Consider the following 18,818-nt stretch of genomic DNA (forward strand, 5'->3'; position numbering starts at 1 on the left):
AAAGTTATATACATTCAATTTTAAAATTTCAATCAATTTTGAGCAATGTAGAATTAATAATAACCAAAAAATGGCCCGTTAATTAATAATAACCAATTTAATGTGTAATATTGGAATTTCCGCATTGTGTTATAATAATTCTATTATTTAATGATAAATGTAACGATTTTCCTTTTTTCCTGTGTATAAATATGATCAGAATTAAGATTCTTTGTGTTGTGGGTGTCTTAATAATTATTGTACCCCATTAAATACATTAATAAGTTTTAAATCTCGTGAGCTAAAAAATACGTTTTTCTTTAAATGTAAAACATTTTCATTTAATTTACTATAAAGTTCTGACAATTTTGTTTTCAAAACGAGTTTTTCCAAACCGATCCGATTTTCATACTAAAATCTGTTTCACATGTAAATAGGCAATAAATATTCACTTAACTAAAAAAATAAAACAACGATAAATAAATGAATGCAGCTTGTCCTAAATGGAAATTATTCCCCGAAAACACCAATCATCCCGATTCGATTGAAAACTTTAACTATGTTTTCATCTTTCTCCAAGGCCATTTGTTAATTTTTCGAATAAATTATGCTAATTTGTGTTTTGTCTTCGTGTGTGCTCGCGCATTCTCGTTTCTTCCCGAACTTTCACGCTTTTCTCAGTTTGATTTTGTCCTTAAACCGGAGCAGGTGTTTGGCTTATTTGTGTTAAATTTTAATATGCTGGCATTTGAAAGTGAACTTTGGCGAGTGCAATTTTATCTATGGATCTTATACCTAATCATCACTCCGTATTGCTTGAACTCTCCTCTTTGTTGTACCTCTTCAGTTGAACCTTAGAACCCTAAACATGGACTGAATCGCATCAGCGAAACTGCTTTGTAATTGATAATTGGCTAAAACTTTACTTTGTTTTTGTGCGCGTTCTTGTGTTTGCAAATGAAATAGATAACAAGGGTTAACAGCCATTGTTGTTATAAATCCCTACCTCCAACTTTTTTCAAGTTTATCGATAGCTTTCGTATGAGCCATACTGGAAGACTTTAACGAGTACAACTTTGATTTTTGGATCATCTTTAAAACATAAGAAAAAAGTTTATTTAAAAGAAGATAGAAATAACCATAACTTATACAAATAAACAAGAAAAGTTGATGAATATGGAATAAATCTGTTTGAATGTCATCTACGAATTCTATAAGCTATGGTAAGTTGATATTTACTGTAATATTTTTATTGCTGAAGTTCTCCGATTATTGCAGTAATAAGCTTGATTTTATGATGAAAGTATTTTATTTATGCATGCAATTATTTGAGCATTGTTAGTATGTATTTTAGAGACGAAAAACTTTTGTATGTAATAAGGAATCGACATTAAAGAAAGATAATTAATTTGAATAATACGATAAAGCACTGTTTATTATCCTTTCTCAAGGAACTGAAATATTTTTAAATGAAATGGTGTGCAATCGAAATTTTAATAAACTTATTTTATTGTGTTATGCTGATAATGTGATTTCATTTATAAAGAATTTAAAAAATTTTAAGTTAGTGTGGTATTAAAAACAGTAATTATATTCTTAAACATTTATCACAAAAGTACAAAAAAAGTCGTTCCATCATTGCTTATCCTTTTAGTACTTATTTTATATGATTTTTATATGCATGTAAATAGACATCTAATTGGAAAATTCTTTAATCGTCTTCTGTATTGCTGATTGTCTATAAGTATTAAAAGCAGCATGAAACTATTTCAATTCTTTGAACATTCTGACAAAGTACTCGAAGCTTTTCGAGTTCTACTTCATTTTTAAAGAAAAGTGATAATAAAATTCTTAAGCATTGGGTGTATTACTAATACTAGATAAATTTCCCATTTAATTAATAAGTTGTGAATAATTCCGATGCCGTCATATCGTTATTACAGTTGCCATACTCCTCAAATGTAATCTCTGCTTTTGAAAAGTCGAGTCTTCAAAACCGAAGTAGATATAATCAAAGCGTTTCGTCCATTTTAGGTTATCAAAGAAATACTTATTCCTTACAGTGATTACGAATGAAGCGGTTTCTTGCTACCATGTGATGAAATAATTTATAAATGAAAGCAGCATGAAAACGTATAAATGGTGCTTTACCGTAATTTTAATAGAAACTCATTTACGTACTGCATGTTAAAAAACTATTTCATCAGAGTTTGTTGAAATAATTAGATTTGTAATTTTTTAAATTTAAGACTGATTTATCATTCAATGGCACTAGTAAAGTTTTAATTTTCGTGTCTTGATAAAGATTAAATATAAAGCAAACTAATAATTTCTTATTTGTGAATTATCTCTATATTTTAATTATTTTGGAATGTGATTTTCTTGCTACCATTAGTCAACGTTTCAATTAATTAAAACTTGCCAACAATCTGCAAAAGAATACAAATCAATTTCACTTAAAAAAAAATTAAGTTTGGCAATTTTGTCGTATTCTTTAGTTTATATAGTTCGAGTTCATATTAAAGAACTCGAACTAACAGAAACCAATCATCACTCCTTTGGATTTTAATTGTTTGTAAACTATCTTGAGCGATGTGCATTTTGTTAAGCAAAACTAAATTAGTTTCAGAAAAATATAATTGGTTTTTGTGTAGTGCTATAATTTCGGAACGATGAGTATTTGAATTCGTTGCGATTTTCTTTTCTTTTTTTTTTTGTATCGTAAAAAAAAATCATAGGAGATCTTATTTGAAAATTCTGACCATCTGTCCAAATCTAAAATGAAAAAAAAAAAAAAAAAAAAAAAAAAAAATCAAGGATTTTTAATTTTGTTGGCGTTTTTTCTTTTCGTATGAAACTTGCATTTGGTTTCCCCCTCCCCTCCCCTCCCCATATGAAACTACATGGCTTTTGCGCCAGAAAAACCGAAACAACCAAACCGAACCCCGTATGAAACTTGTAAAGGAAATATTTGTACACGAAGTCGATAAGTAGTGTGTAAAAGTCGCAAAAATTAAATTGTAATTTTCTTTTTTTTTCTTTTTTTTTTTTTGTATATAAATTAGGCCTAAGTGAAGATAAGTGTGCACCAGCTGTTTGTCACCAATATTGCAACCCATCGGATCCCTCTTATAGCAATCGTACTGATGTTTTGTTTATTACTTTTTCCAATGGTTGAGTTGTACATAAACTACAATTACATTATGAAAAATGTTAAATTAAAAATATTAAAAAAATATCGATTAAAGATTTTAATTTTGTTCTTTATTATAATTAAAATTTATTAAATAAAGAAAGTTAAGCTTATAATTAAAAGTTATTTTCTTCTTTCTTTTTTTTAATGTGAATACGAACAGAAAATATTTATTCTTTTGCAATCTTTAATTGTCAGTGTGCGCTTTAAAAAAATCGTCTGCATTCTCACTTTAAAAGACAGCTGCAAAGGAATTCTTCGCAATTCTCGTAATTCTTTTGGTGTTATAATGGTTGGTTCCCTTCATAATTTATGTCGGGAGTATTTCGAACCTGTAGAATGGATGAAGGGTGAGTTTTATATATATATATATATATATATATATATATATATATATATATATATATATATATATATATATATAATATAATTTTACGAGTTGATGAAGTTGGGAAAAGGATGTTTGTTTGAAATTTTGTATGGAGAATGTTCCGATTGCTTATTTCTCCGTTTTTTTCTTTTGGTTATGTACTGTTTCTGTTATCCACACAGTCTTTATGTTCAATGTGTTAGCGAAGTTATTTGGTTCCCGCTCCCGCTGCTAGCGAAGCCGTAGGATGTTTTTAAGTTAAAAAATTCTGCCCTTTATTGACGACTTGGCATTGTTGGCGCAGCTAGGTGCACACTAAATTCACTTTTACCATAAATTATTTGAAGTATGCCCACTTTTGAGGTTGGATGAATCTAATGCACAAAATGTCCAGATTCAATGTTTAAATTTGAGTGCGTATAATTTTAAGTATACTTTTCAAAGATGTCAATTGTATTCAAAGATGTCAAATGCATTTTAATGAATTAGGCTCATTCCAATTGTACTGGTATATAACCGACGATAGTTTTATCAGCTAAAATGTCAGCTATATGTATTCTATTTTATAATCAAATTCTTAATTTCCAAGCGGTTATAATATGCATATACTTCTAATTGAATTCTTCTCTAAAATGATTTAAATAACAAAGAAATATATTCTATGATGTTAGTCATGAAGTGTTTTGCTGCAAAAATGATGAAATCTGAATGTTTTATATAATATTTGCCAGTGGATTCTAAAACCTTCCGCTCTTTTTCGTGTGTGTCAGAATGGGTTTAATTCGTCAAGAAAGGGGTGAGAGGATAGATGAAAGAAAGTGTTTTCATTTAATAAAAAGTAAACTTGGATTTTCAAGGATGAAGCGTAAATATTGCAGATAATTCGCAATACTATCGGAAAAAGATACTAATTCGCTACTATAAAGGAACTCTATATCGGAAAAAGATACTAATAAAGTATTTTAGAGCATTTTTTATTTACTATAAGGGGCATAACCATTAAATTATGAATAAATGGAAGATTTCATCATAAGATTAAATTAAAATTTGGTAACTTACTTTTTTTGGAAGATAATGATTTTTATCTTAAAATGCTTCTTTTTGGACATGTTATTGAACTTTTTGACAATATTTTGAGGTAATCGAGATTTTGCTGTATTTAAAACATTTTTATTTCATTTATGGAGTTGCTGTAAATATGGAACGTCTTGAGAAGATTATAAATATTCTTTTTAAATGGTTTGTTTAAAAATATTATTAATAATGATTTTCTTACTTCAAAATATTATTATTATAAATATATTATATGAAGCAATCAGCGGAATTTGAACCAGTGCTTGAATTAGCCACATAAACAATCAATACGCAATTTTGAATTAGAATAAAATAATGTCGTCAGAAACGAAACACGTGAAGGAAATTTGAACGAAAAAATATTTCATAGGGCGGAAATCAAGATCTAAGCATGACGAAGAATTCATCAAATCCTTCGTGCATTCTCATCCTTCCGCGTCTCACCCCTTAATGAGATAGAATCGTGGAAAAGTAGTAGTCTTTTAATTACTTAATTATACAATAGATTATTATATATTTCTATATTAGATTGTCTTTTGTTTACTTAAACGGTCTCTGTGTGTAAGATCCTTCAATAATTGGAGGATTCTTGATAGAGGCCATTTTTGATTCAGGTAATAATAATTAAATTCAAAGTTTGTAATTCATTTTGTTTTAGCCGTTGAGGAGTGAAATGTATTTTCAAGTATAATGTAAATATTAAGAATATTTTTCTAAATATGATGGATGTTGGAACAGGAACTAAAAAAAATTTGTCACCTTTTTTTCCCCTACCATTACATTGATTGATTCAAACGTCATAAAATTGTCATTCTTTACATCATTTAAATTTTCGATTCAAGTATAAACGCCCTTTGTATAATTTAATGAGATTGATATATGTCTGTTGAATGGAAAAGTGTATAGTTCGATGGAATTCTTAAATGAATCAAGAATTAAAAGAAATATGAAATTGATTTATTTCAAAGTTGAATGAATTTTTATTCATCTTAAATTCTATTTTGTTAAACGAAGACAATCGATCCTTTTAATAATTATAATATGACATTTGAACTTCCTGACTATATATAAAGTGTAATTTCTATTGTACTTGAGTCAAGAAATTGCACTTCTGAATGATTTAAGTACATAATGTTGGATTTGCATTATGTATAAATTCTATGCATGATCGAAAAGATTTGAATTGATTACGCTCAAGGGAGAATTATTATTTTAGAAAGGATGAAATTTTAAAAAATACTCATGAATTAGTCCTTTTATCTTTTGCATTGAAATAACCTAAATTGTGGATTAAATCGCAAAATATTTGATATTTAAATCTGAAAGTAGCAGTTCATTTTGAAAAATATTATATAGGGACATAAAATTATTACAGGTGTCATTTTCGCTTTTATATAAATATAATAGGAAATAAAGTTCCAAAATAAAATGTAGCGTATAATTAAAAATTTAAATTCATAGATCAGGTGTAATATTCAAACTGGTTTCGATTTCAAAATCAGTTTCTTGTAATATTAATTGTAATTTCTTGTAATTCTAAAAAGACAATCTTGTATGTAATAAGTAAGTAAATTGTCCGCATGTATCAGGCACAAACATTATACCATGTATCATCGACGCATAGTTAAGTGACCGGATCAAAAGAAGTAGAAAAATTATTTATGTATTTTGAAATATCTCAGAAACGGTGAAAAATATGCATTTCGTTATATGTACAATATATATTGTATGCTGACGATATATTGGATGTTATTTCTTCATATTGAATGGATGGCATTTTAAAGCAAACGCTAATTTTTCCCTTTCTTTTGATTTGAGCACTTTTTAATTGTATACCAATGACATTTAAAAATTTTTCATTTTCTTTAATAGTATTGTAAATTTTACTACCTAGAATGTCATTCCGTTTTATTTCTTTAAATTATTATTTATGTAAAAATATATGCAATACAATTTCTATTATATGAGCGAGAAGTTTTCATTGAAAGACAGCGATTTTTTTTTTTGATTAAGCAATATTCAATTTTTAGCCTCTTTTAAAATCGTTGTTAAATCCCTGAGTAGGGAGAGAAGCACTCGGAGTTTGCAAAATAGGAAAAGCTGGTCCCGTAGCATCAAATATCGTCAAAAAAATGTATTTGCTTTAAATTTATCTGATCAAGCATTTATTTTAGCAATATTCATGCAAAGCGAGACCCCCCCCCCTCCTCGAGGTGCCTGGGAAAGCTAAAACTCCGCCAATTTTATTTTCTAACGTTTGAGTACAATTCAATTATTCTGAAAATAATTTGATTATAAATTTTTTTTTAAGAACAGGGATATACTAATTTATTAAATATATTGTACATCTTTCATAATCTCATTTTAATGAGCAATGCATGGAAACATTTTGATATTTAACAGCACTATATAAAATAGTAGATAAGAAAAGAAAACGGTTCTATTATGATTTCAGTCGATTGTGATTTATGAAAAGAATCCACTGCTTAATTTCAGAATGTCGAGTATGTTGAACTTAGTGTACTGTTTTGTCTTTGCCCTAGATTTACGTATTTGTTACGTATAGATCAGCAGTAAAAATTTTAAAATTAAAATCACCAAAAGAATACTTCCATTTTTTTTTTTTTTTTTTTTTTTTTTTTTTTTATGCACAGAATATGGTTGCTCTGTTTATACGTATAACTGATTATGATTTAGACCTGTTTAAATTGCTGCATCAAAAAGCAGATGTCATCTTTTTCTTCTTTGGAAAAGAAATTAGAATGACATGTATATTTTGAACTCGGAAATTTCCATGTGTGCTTGAACAGATCTCAGCAATTTCAGCCCTTCATTGTTATCTTGCGTTCATTTAGAAATCACAGAAGTGGTTTTATTTAGTCTTTAATATGAATATCCAATAAACTTTTGTTCAGCTGTTAGTTGAAGTCTATAGTTTATAAAATAACAATTCATGCCGGAAAGTCTAATTCGTCTTTCATGCTGAGCAAAAAAAAAAAAAAAAAAAAAAAATATGCATACTTTTAACGTACAAGTAGAAAGTAAGGGAGAAGATTCTTTATGAATAAACCTTTTGAAATATGACGGAGCTATGCATGAATTATTTTTTTAATTGAGTTGTATTTTAAAAAAAATGTTTAAACAACTTGAGAATGCGTATGGATTATGCTGCCCAAGTAAAACTCTTCATTTCAGCTTTGTTGGAAAGAACTTTGCGTTCGTCAGCGAAAGCATACAAGTAACACGCCGAGTCTATTCTATTTTATCAGTTTATACTTCCTTGTTAGCGAAGTTGTAGATGTAATCGTCAAAAAATTCGATCTCGAGATTTTGACGAATCTTTACCTTTAATATGTCTCGGATGTCTTTTGGTCTATGACAAAGACGGTTTAAACGCTTCGAGCTATACGGATGAAATTTGATATTTGAACTTTACACCATTTATGAAGATTTCTATCAAGTTTAGAGAAAAATCTATTCAGAGGAAATCTGTCTATCCGGTTATTCGAATATACTTTAACGATATTTACATAATGAAGAGAGCTCGATGGATAAAATTCGATGGTGTAGCCGCTTATCAAATTTTGAAGCGAATTTAACAAGAGGTTGATCATCTATCTATAATTTCGGAAATATATAAAGGCAATAACTCAGCACCATTGAATGAAATTTGGTATGTAATTTTGTGACTTCCATTGCAGTTTGGCAAATTTTGCTTTCCGTCGGTTGGATGTAAAGCATAAATTCACTTTTATTAGAGAGTACACGAGAAAGGTTTTGGGAGACCATTCCAATTAGTTCAGTCTAGTTGCGTGCTTTTATCTGCAAATGAAATCCAAACGAAGCGGCACACTCCAACTTTGCATTTTCTCGAATTGCGGCTACATTCTTTCATTTTTGAGGGGAAAATGCGGTTAATCTATCGGTTAGAGATTCATTTGTATTTAACAACTGGATAGACTGCTTTCATGTTGCGAGCACTCACATTCATATGTAGTCTATGTATATCTGATAAATAAAAATTGGTGTTTGAAATTAGATTCAAGTATAAGAAGAGCATAATAATAATATTTTGCATACTCAAAATATTTTTAGAAATAAGTTAAATGATCAAGTTTCCCTGATTCCATTCTAAAAATTCTAGAACTGTGGTATTATTGGACATAGTCCAAAATATATGAAAATATAGGCAATTTCGACAAATATTTAATTTTTTTTAAATTTCATTAAAGCAAGATGCAATGTAACAAATAATTTGCTTTTGCTTTTCACATTTTTTCTTGTGGCCTTCGCTCTATTCTAGCACAAAGATATATTATGCAACATTTTTCTGAAAATGATCGCTTCTTCATGAAATAAATATATTAGCAATGTTATTTTATATTTTTTATATTTGGTTATTACTTCTGAAATTTAAATACCCCCCTCCCCCCTCAAAAAAATCCATTTATACAAATTTATGATGCCTAATCTATCCGAATTATAAAATTTTGAATATCACTAATTTTGGACAATCAGCAATTTAAAAATTTTAGACCAATCCGTCTTGTAGAAATTCCGGACACCGATTGTCTTATTTCTTTGATACGATCAATGATGCGTTCTAAAATCGTGCGTTTCTTATAAATTGTAATGTTTGAATTTTCATAACTCAGTCAAGGTTAGTCCCAATTGTGTGGACTTATCTTTTCATTTAAAAGATTAGTGTCCGAAGAATATTTTACTAAATATGACTGATAGCACCGACAATATATATATATAATATATATAAACTGAATTTTTCTGACCCTTTATTGATTTAACTGCATAAAATGGTATGTTTTACATCATTTATACTGTTTCCTATTGTATATACAAGGTGGTTATAATTAAAGTTCCTCTTTGAAATGGTCATAAAAGGAAAACTACTGTACCGAATGTTATCAAATTTGATAATAGTTTAAAGGAAGCCAGAGGAATTTTTTGCAGAAAAATAAACAAACTTGCCATCAGGGGGGAAATGGCGCTGTATGCAGAGATGCGATACATCGACCGTAACATTCCTCCTAAAATGTTAAGAGCTGCTATTAAAAATGCAGTATTACGACTTAACGTGCTTTCAGAAAATGATTGACGTCACATTCAACATGCTTTGTAAAACGTTTCAGAAATTATAAAATACATTTCAAACCGATGTCTTCATATCCTATTTTGTTGAACGATAGTGAATACACCACCATTTCCTCCCCTGGTGGAGAGTTATTGAACTTTTTTTTGGGCGGAAAAGAAATTTCCATGACCTTCTTTTTAAACTATTACCAAGTTTGATAACATTTGGTCCAGTAGTTTCTCTTTTATGGCCACTTCAAAATGTAACTTTAATTATAACCGCTCTGTATATGCTTCTTACTAACAGTTTAGAATTTAGCTATTGGGGGTCTCAATTAGATTGGGCAACATGCGCATGTGTGTGTGATATGCACACATAATATAAACTATGTTTGCCTTGTATACTATATATTACTAAACTAATAGTTTACAGAAGATTTGTCTTGCATTTTCTCGAATACATGTTTCAAGTTTATTTTATTTCTTACAAACTCGTGCTGAAACTTATTTTTCTCGGTTTAGTTTGTGGCAAGAGTTAATATTTTAATTTTCTGCTTTTGTCAATGTGATGGCAACACGTTTATAAAAACTAATTCTTCCTATGCATGCTTAACGTGCAGCTTATTTTTATGTAATGCGAAATAAATTGTTGAAAAATATGCTTAAAATATTTGTTAAGAATTGCTAAAAAATAAGGTTAATTTTTAGGTTGAAAATACATTAAAAATAATTTTATGTATTTTTTTTGCACATTTCCACCCTCCAGGTTTTTTTTTTTTTGCCAGAATGGTTTAGCCTATAGAACGTTAACACACACACACACACACACACACACACACACACACACACACACACACACACACACACACACACACACACACACACACACACACACACACACACACACACACCTTTATTATAAGTACAATTAATACCTGTTTAATCCTCAAAGGCAAATCCAATATCTCCGCTCTGTTTTCTCGCAGAAAGTGGAAGAAAAGGTAGATATTTTTGTCGATTATTATACTTTATTCACAAAAGTTTAAAAAAAAATTATAAGTTCTTTAATCAAAATAGCAAATTTATTGTTTTGGGAGCTTTTCCTTGAAAATTTGAAGCATCGTTTTTATGCGAAACGTAAAGAACTTGAATAAGAATATTAAATTTTGCGATATCAGTAATGTCGGGCAGCTCGCATTTCAAGAAGTTTTCTGCTGTCATCTTTTTCAATCTTATATTCTGGTGTCTTTTGTAAAACGGCAACCTACACTGTTGCTTCTAAATATGAAATTGTATATATATATATATATATTGCGTAAAATTTGATACAGCGAAATCCATTTGGAGTAGATATAAATGTGTACAAACGGCTCGTGATCGTCCGAGTTTCATGCATGATTTTTGATTTTTTCATATTTAATGTTATTTTGTATTCAGAACTTTTATTTGCTGTCTTTGTTTCATGTAAATTATGCATAAGAATTCGCATTTAAAAATATTTACCCAAAATCAAATGCATTTGTACTGATATAATTCGTCATTTCAGGCATGGAAAATTTCAAGTTGGCCCATTTTCCGTTCGCTCATCATCGCACAGTTACAAGTTCATCTCTTCGCAAATGTAAGTGTTATTCCAGTTTTATTTTTTGCAAAGAAAATTTTTCTTGAAGAATTTGGTCAAATGCAATTTCTGTTTTCTTAACGAAACGCAATTTTTCAAATATATTTGGTTATTTAATAAAACAATGTTGTCCGCTATGGTTCAGCAAGAAGAGAATTGTTTTAAAGCAGGGTACTGAAATAATTAATTTATCAAGAGGAAGTTTAGGCTATTGGCTTTTTTTCCGGTAGGTTTTTTATGCGAGACCAGAAGTAATTAATATTAAGTTTCGATAGTTTATTGGTTGGATAAATTTTTTTGGATGGAAGGGTAGCAGCTTCTTGATCCGAAATTCGTTATTGTTTTGAAATATCACTTTTCTGTGTGGCCTCGTTAGTCAAATCTAGTCATCAATTAAATTGTTCTGTGAATATACCATGCACAGTTTTGAACTGACTTGTTAACATGGAGTATAACAATTTCCATTGACTACTTTTCATAATGATGCGCTCTCTCAGCTATAATCCTTTGAATTTGAATCATAATTCGGAATGCAGTAAATAAGCCAGTGTTTCCTTCGTACAGACAATATAAAACAGTCTTTTCAGTTTTCTTCATAAGAGTCTGCATCTTCCAAACGTAGACGAAAGTTAGGGAGGGCGGCTGCGGGACTTCGAAGATCATGGCAAAGCCAGTAAGCAGGAATGAAAACGACATCCGTATGTAACGACAAAATATACCACATTTTGTATTTCGTAGTGAAATTTGCAAAACGAATATGAATCATGGTTGTTTTCTTTTCGTTCAATTGCATGAATCTTTTTTTGGTAAATAATTTTATTATCTTTTTAAAAATTATTCTATGGATCACGTCACGAGATGGATTTATATTTGATATATTTCGTTTAAAATTTAGTAAATCTACAAATTTGTTTGGCCATGTACCAAAGTTTAGCCATTTTGTTCAATGCGTTTTCGAATTAGCGTGCACAGGTTGAAAAGTAATTCTAAAAATGTATTTTTTGAACTCTGAGACAAGAATTTCGATGTCGAATTTTTTGACAAAATATTTTTACTGAATATGCTACATAAATGTATTTATTATAAAGAAGAAGAAAAATGCGAATTCGTTAATTTGAAAAAGTTCGTCAAATCTCACCGACGATGAAGCTGCCACAGCAAATGTGCCTGTAACTTTGCTTTGCAAAGCGCGAACGCGTTTCCATAAATTTGAATAGGTTTTTAAAGATCGAAAGGCAGCGGATTAAAAATTTTGAATCTATGACTATTCGGCGCGAAATTCTCTGGATCACTAGTTGACGCCAAATCGGTAAAAGGCCGCCAAAACCAGTTGTGACTTAGAAAAGAGGGGGGGTGGATCATTATTTTGGGATGCAATGAGTAAGAAATTTGATATTTTGATGGGATTAGTGAAGCTGCTTGTAGATTAGCTACACAGACATAAAGCAGTGGAAATCTGTGTACATTTTTTTCACACTTTCAAATTTAAACGAACGATTTGTCTGAAAAGAAAGGAATTTATATATCGTATACTGTAAATTCTTTTAATTTTTTTTAAAGTTAATTTCCAGGTAGGAACTATCAGTATATTTTGAATATAAAGACGAATTGATTATTATATCTCAAATGATGCAATCCGTTTATAGTCAGGAAAGTGTAAGCACACACTTTCATTTTTTTTATCCGATATGTGTGGAAATTTTAATTGCTTTTTCATATGTTTTAATATTTGTTTTTAGCGTGACATATTCAGTTTTTATAATTTTAAAATTAGTTATTTATACGGTGGGGATGACAAAAGTCTATTTTCTCACAATTCCAAATGACAATGTCTGTTGTATTTAGCTTTCTAGTATCTTCGCGAACCGTGGTATTAATTTAATAAATAAAAATAGAATCTTTTGTATATGTTTTGTTTAATACTTATCAATATGTTTAGTTCAGAAAATTTTGAATTCTGATAGAATAACATTTTTGAAGGGAAACCTAAATGCAGTAGAACATCTAGAATTTGTCTGATATGATTTTAATATTAGTTGGATTTTTTTTGTAAACAAACCATTTAAGAAATTTCAGAATTAAAATTCATAAAAATTGTATTTTATTGATGTATGTTGAAGGTGGTAAGTATTGATAATATGCTCCTGACCCAAATTACCTGAAATATTTGTTGTAAGGTAAGTACTTTGAATTGCTTCATTAGATATGTGTATGTAATGCATTTTTATGACCCTTTGCTTTCCTATGGTCACTGTGATGATGGGGTATAACACACTACACTGATTTTCTTATTTAAATGATTGATTGAAATATCGCTTGCTAAAACTAAATTTAATTTATTAAAATATTATTTTTTATTCTTATGTTTCGGAGTTCCCGAATTATCTTTTTCTTGTTTTGCAATCAAATGAGAAACATCTACATTGAATTTGCTTACTCTTCATCGAAAAGGGCTTATAACTTATATTCGCTTTTTTCTGTCATGGTATATATGCTGGGTATTCAGTATAATTTTAGGCCGTGAGCTGAATTTCCATTTAGATTCGAACAGTGAATTAAGATATGGCATTTTTATAAAGTTACATTTAGGACTATTCGTTTTTCCTTCCCTTTTCATCTGCTTTAAATCCTATTTCGAGTTTTTGCCTCGTTTCATTCAAAAACACTCATAAACTTGATAATAGCTTGATAAATTTGTTTAAATGTTGAGCGATTTCTAAAAAAGGACCATTTTTCTTTGTTTGAGCCCTCGAATTCTGGAAAACATTTCAGCTATTCGCGAGTTATAGCTTCCATTGCAAGAGTTTTTCCAGTACTTGATCTTAAAAATAATTTGAGACTTAAAAATTTAAATTTAAATATTCTGTTACGTGTAAAGAGAAGATAGAAATAACATCATATTAATGCAATCGGGTTATCCATGGCTGTAATTGAGATTCCAGATAAAGGCTGTTAAAGAAAATCCAAAATGAATTTGTTAAAAAAAACAGATCAATAATAATGAATTGGTTCGATCTTAAAAAAATCTTACGTTTTCTTCTCTTTGTTTCCTTTTCCTTGATCTACATAAGATGATCAGAAATCTCGTTAGGTAAAAAGAGGATTTACTGACACTACTTCCTTTAAAAATTATTTTATAGTTTCTTAATATGTATTATTTTATTTATAATATTGTTACGAATCTGTGATGCGACTTCCCAGCATAGTGGGTTCCATAGGAGCTCCCGGAGCTTTGCGACGTAGCGCCAAAATAGATTATACCCGAAACATCGAGAATTTTCCCGATCCGTCCAGTAGGAACCGAGTTACGCCTCGAACGTTCCTGATTGGTTGAGAGGTTTCTAGCCCCGCCTCCTGAGACCTATAAAAGGAGCTGCAGCTGCCGGGGAGTGGTGGTGAATTGAGTAGTCGGAAGCGACAGAGAAGAGGATCGTCGGTGAATTGAGTCGTAGACCGGAGGAGTCGTCGTCGTCGGAACCGACGGTAAAGAACTGGCCTTCCAGAGCAAGCGGAGCAGCGACGGAGTAAAGCTAGTGATGAACTAAGCTGTGTGCTACTGTCTGCAGTAGAGTCTGTTGTATGCTGCTGTGTATGCTGTTGTATGCTGCACGTCTCGGCTGAAGATAATCGTCTTCTGTGCTGTATGTAGTTGTCGTCTTTGTACTGTCCTGTGTGTCTTCGTGTAAATAAACGTCGTGGTTTTATTTTCTACTGCCGCCTGGTGATTGAGCGTTCTTCACACCATATAACCCCCACTATCCAAACGAAAATTTCGTAACTATATAAAGGAAATCCTGGGCAAATCGACTTATTAATCATGAATATCAAGGCAAATCATGAAGATTTACGCAATGAAATAATGAATAAAGAGAACAAATTTTTGAGCTGTCGTGCCACATCCAACGCTTTTATACTCTACAGTGTGAAATTTTTTTTAAAAAAATCATAAACACTTTGTTTCTCTGAAAATAATTTTTTAAAATTCTATATTTCTTTAATTTTTTGAAATATTTTGGCATAAACTGCATTAAGTAATGTCCGCGATAGCCTGGTTGGTAGAGCGTTGGATTCGCGTCCCTTTGGTTGCGAGTTCGAACCCCATCGGCCGAAGATTCCCCGCGTGCTTGGTGGCTGACGCGCGTATAAATCTGTCGTGGTCACAAAGTCTTTTCGAGTCTTCCATGTCGAGAGTAATACCACTGTGGGTACTGGATCAAGCGTGATGGTTCTCTTGATTCAGGTCTAAATTACGATCTGTGGATGAGTGAATGAAATGCGAGAATGAAGTCCGCCCCGTAAAAAAGGGTTGTGACGTGTGTGTAGTTAAGCCGTACTCTTGGCCCTTCTGGGCACTACGATAAAAACAAGAGGCCCTTAGGCTTAAATCGGCTGTCTTCGAACAGCGGACTTGTCCGTGGCAAGTGCCATAAGTGACAACAACACAATGTACTTTTTCTTTTTAGAAAATTTTATGAATATTCGTCTTAATACAGTTTACTAGAGTTCTTTTATCAATGAATGTTCATGATTTAGAATAAGTTATTTTTTATAATTACCACAGGCATTCTTCTGCGATTATAAAATATTCACTTTTTACAAATAAACTTTCTTTAATTAGTTTTAACGATTCGAATTGCTTTAGTGAACAAGAAATGTTGTGGAAACGGCGAAAAAAAATACTCTTTATTTACATAATCTTTTTAGAGGAGACGACATACAAATTTAGTGACCCAACAAATAAAGATGAAATTTTGGGAAGAAAAATGAATAATTATGATTTATTTAGTTTGCGTTATCAGAATGTGTGCAATTTAATTTTAGTGAGTTTGAATGGCATCGCACGAGTTTCAAACGATTCTTTGCTGTTAAAGAATATTTTTATGTAATTGACTCTATTTACATTCTCTGAGAAAATAAACATTCTTACGTACGGGGCTGAGAATTGTAACGGAAGACTGACGTTTGTACCATGAACATCTCCCCAACAGGGCAGTACCGGATCACAGAATTTTTCTGCATTTACAACACCAGCTTTGTCAGAGGGACTCATTTCATGTCAAGAAACCGAATACTGGCCGCTAAGTCCTTAGCATTTCTTGTTTTTTCCGCCTAAACTTTTCATTCCTAATCCCCCATATTGATGTACAGAAAATGCTTCTACTCTTATCTCTTTTACTACTCTTTTATCTACTCTTAAAAGTTTAGCTCTTGAATACAAGGATACCCTGTATTTGTTGAAATATAGTAATCCCTTATCTAGCAGTTTAGTAACTCAGAATAAATTCTTGGAAGGCAATAAAAATCTCCCCTAATTAGCTAAGGGGAAAAAAGAGAAGAAGTAAATGACTTAATGATACGTCCGTTATACCAAGGATAAAATTTGGTCATACAATTTCGTTAAGAAAAAACAGTGTAACCCATAAAAAGTATGGTAATCCCTAAAATATTTATCGCTTAAATGAAAGAATAATTAGCTATCGCATCAAAACGATTCAGTCTAGGAGTTTGTTTCATAATTAAAGGCTGAAGCCAGTTTATATAAGTGATATCGTGTATGGTTAGCTATGGTGAAAAAGTAACAATAGTGGAAAAATCGGTACAATCATCGGTCAACGCTAGGAAAGTGTACCATCACCGTAAAACTCAAAATATGAGGTAATATGGCAAGAAGTAAATGCTATATCGGAAATAAAAACAATTGCGCAATAAAGAGTTAAAAAAATATGTCCACACACACACACACACACACACACACACACACACACACACACACACACACACACACACAATCTACTCAGAAATTAATTGAATAATATTAAAATAGATAACACTCAGAAGACAGATTCGGTTAAAAAAAAAAAAAAAAAAACGAATGTAACAAAAGAATGGAAACAATCGAGTGACTGTAAATCAGTCACATTACATCGAAGACCAAAAGTATAGAATTTTCTTAATAGAAGGTAATCATTTAACTTTGCACCTCTTTTAAACAATTCGCGTTATATCAAGTGGCCGTCAGAAAGCAAAGGGTTAATGTGTAAATGTAATTAAGTGTATAATGCAATTGTAATTAAGTGTATATACATTTGCTATAATATATTAAAAAATGTATAAATTACAAATACGAATATTTTAATGCAGTTCCTTAACTGCACATGAGTAAGTATAAAGAAATTCTCCCTCTCGTCAGTGTCACCATCCTACCTGTGTCTCTCCACCGTTCTTCTCGTTTCGTTGGGGGGACACCCTCGGCGCGACATTCTTCGGAAAGGGGCACGACGATGGCGCATTGTTGGCCAAGTATGGATTCGTCTTTTTGCAACCCGGTTTATCGGATGGGAGGGGATGAAAATTTGGTATTTCACAAGATGGGAAAATTTTAAAGGCATATCTTTACAGTGACGTTGAACTACAGTCCTAGATCAGAATTTTAACTAAAAAAATGGGGCATATGTGCCCCCATTCCTTAAGATCCATAGTCGAAAGGTTAAATCAATTTTAACTCAATATTTGCCAGCGATGATAACTGCGTTCCAGCTTAAAAACCATAAGTGAAATTTCGAAAGTCACGGGTTCTGCGTACCTTTTGTATAACTTGAATTTTGCCAAAGTCGGATTTGCATACGCAGCCTTGAAAATGTGAACATTTGTGGGATTGGAGATAATTATGAGTTATTACAATAGATTTCAATAAATTCAATTTCCTATTGAAAAAAAATGGCATGTTAAAGTGTAATTTCCTTATAACTTATTTATTTTATATGTTAATCTGTTCCTCGTTTAAAATGAATAGTTTATCTAAAAAAAAATTTGGATTCAAAACGTCCCTCATTTAAGACATAGCTCAAGCTCCTCCGCAGATTTTCTTTAAAAACATTAATTTGAAGGGAAAAAGTATAAATGCCGTAACTTGATTTAAAATTTGTTGAAAATAAAACTCAAAAATGCTAGTTCTTTTTAGATTTTATAACAAATATTAAAATATAAAAATTTTATTAAAGTTATTATACAAAAAATAGTATGCTCTTTAATATAATTAAAGAAGAGCTAGAGGTGGTTATAGTTTATAAGAGACGCACTATATTTTTCCAACGCAAATGCAAATCTTTTTTTAAGTTATTACCAATGTTTGACGTTTCTAATTCATTTTAAGGTTAAATAATGAATATAGTTTCATAGAGTTAAGCCATGAGCAACTGATATAACCAAATACAGAATTAGATTTCATATTCGCGAGAGAAGTTTTTGCTTGCATGGCTTCTGCTGTTATCAGTATCTGCGAAATGCAACTTACATCTGGAAATTTACATATTTGGAGGAATCAACATAAAATTTATTATTGAAAAACTAGAAACTTTAAAAAAATTTATTAATTGAAAATATGGTGTCTGTTTTTTTCAATATCAAACAGCAAATTTTAATGAAATCAGGACCATGCCTTAGAATAAAATCAGGAAGTCGGCTCTCAATCCTATCTTATTTCTTTGAAATCT

The 18,818-nt window shown here is 30.7% G+C and overlaps 1 protein-coding gene across 1 annotated transcript in view; it reads left to right on the forward strand.

Moving 5' to 3' along the window:
- The first annotated feature begins 711 nt into the window (after positions 1–711).
- Positions 712–18,818, forward strand: part of LOC129983773 (uncharacterized) — a 104,510-nt gene continuing 86,403 nt past the window's right edge. Inside the window, exons 1-2 of the mRNA XM_056093400.1 lie at positions 712–1,202; positions 11,251–11,325. Coding sequence (XP_055949375.1) covers positions 1,200–1,202; positions 11,251–11,325 — 78 coding nt within the window. The 5' untranslated portion in view covers positions 712–1,199. The remainder of the gene's footprint in view (positions 1,203–11,250; positions 11,326–18,818) is intronic.

This window comes from Argiope bruennichi, chromosome 9, assembly GCF_947563725.1.
Source record: "Argiope bruennichi chromosome 9, qqArgBrue1.1, whole genome shotgun sequence".
Taxonomy (NCBI): domain Eukaryota; kingdom Metazoa; phylum Arthropoda; class Arachnida; order Araneae; family Araneidae; genus Argiope; species Argiope bruennichi.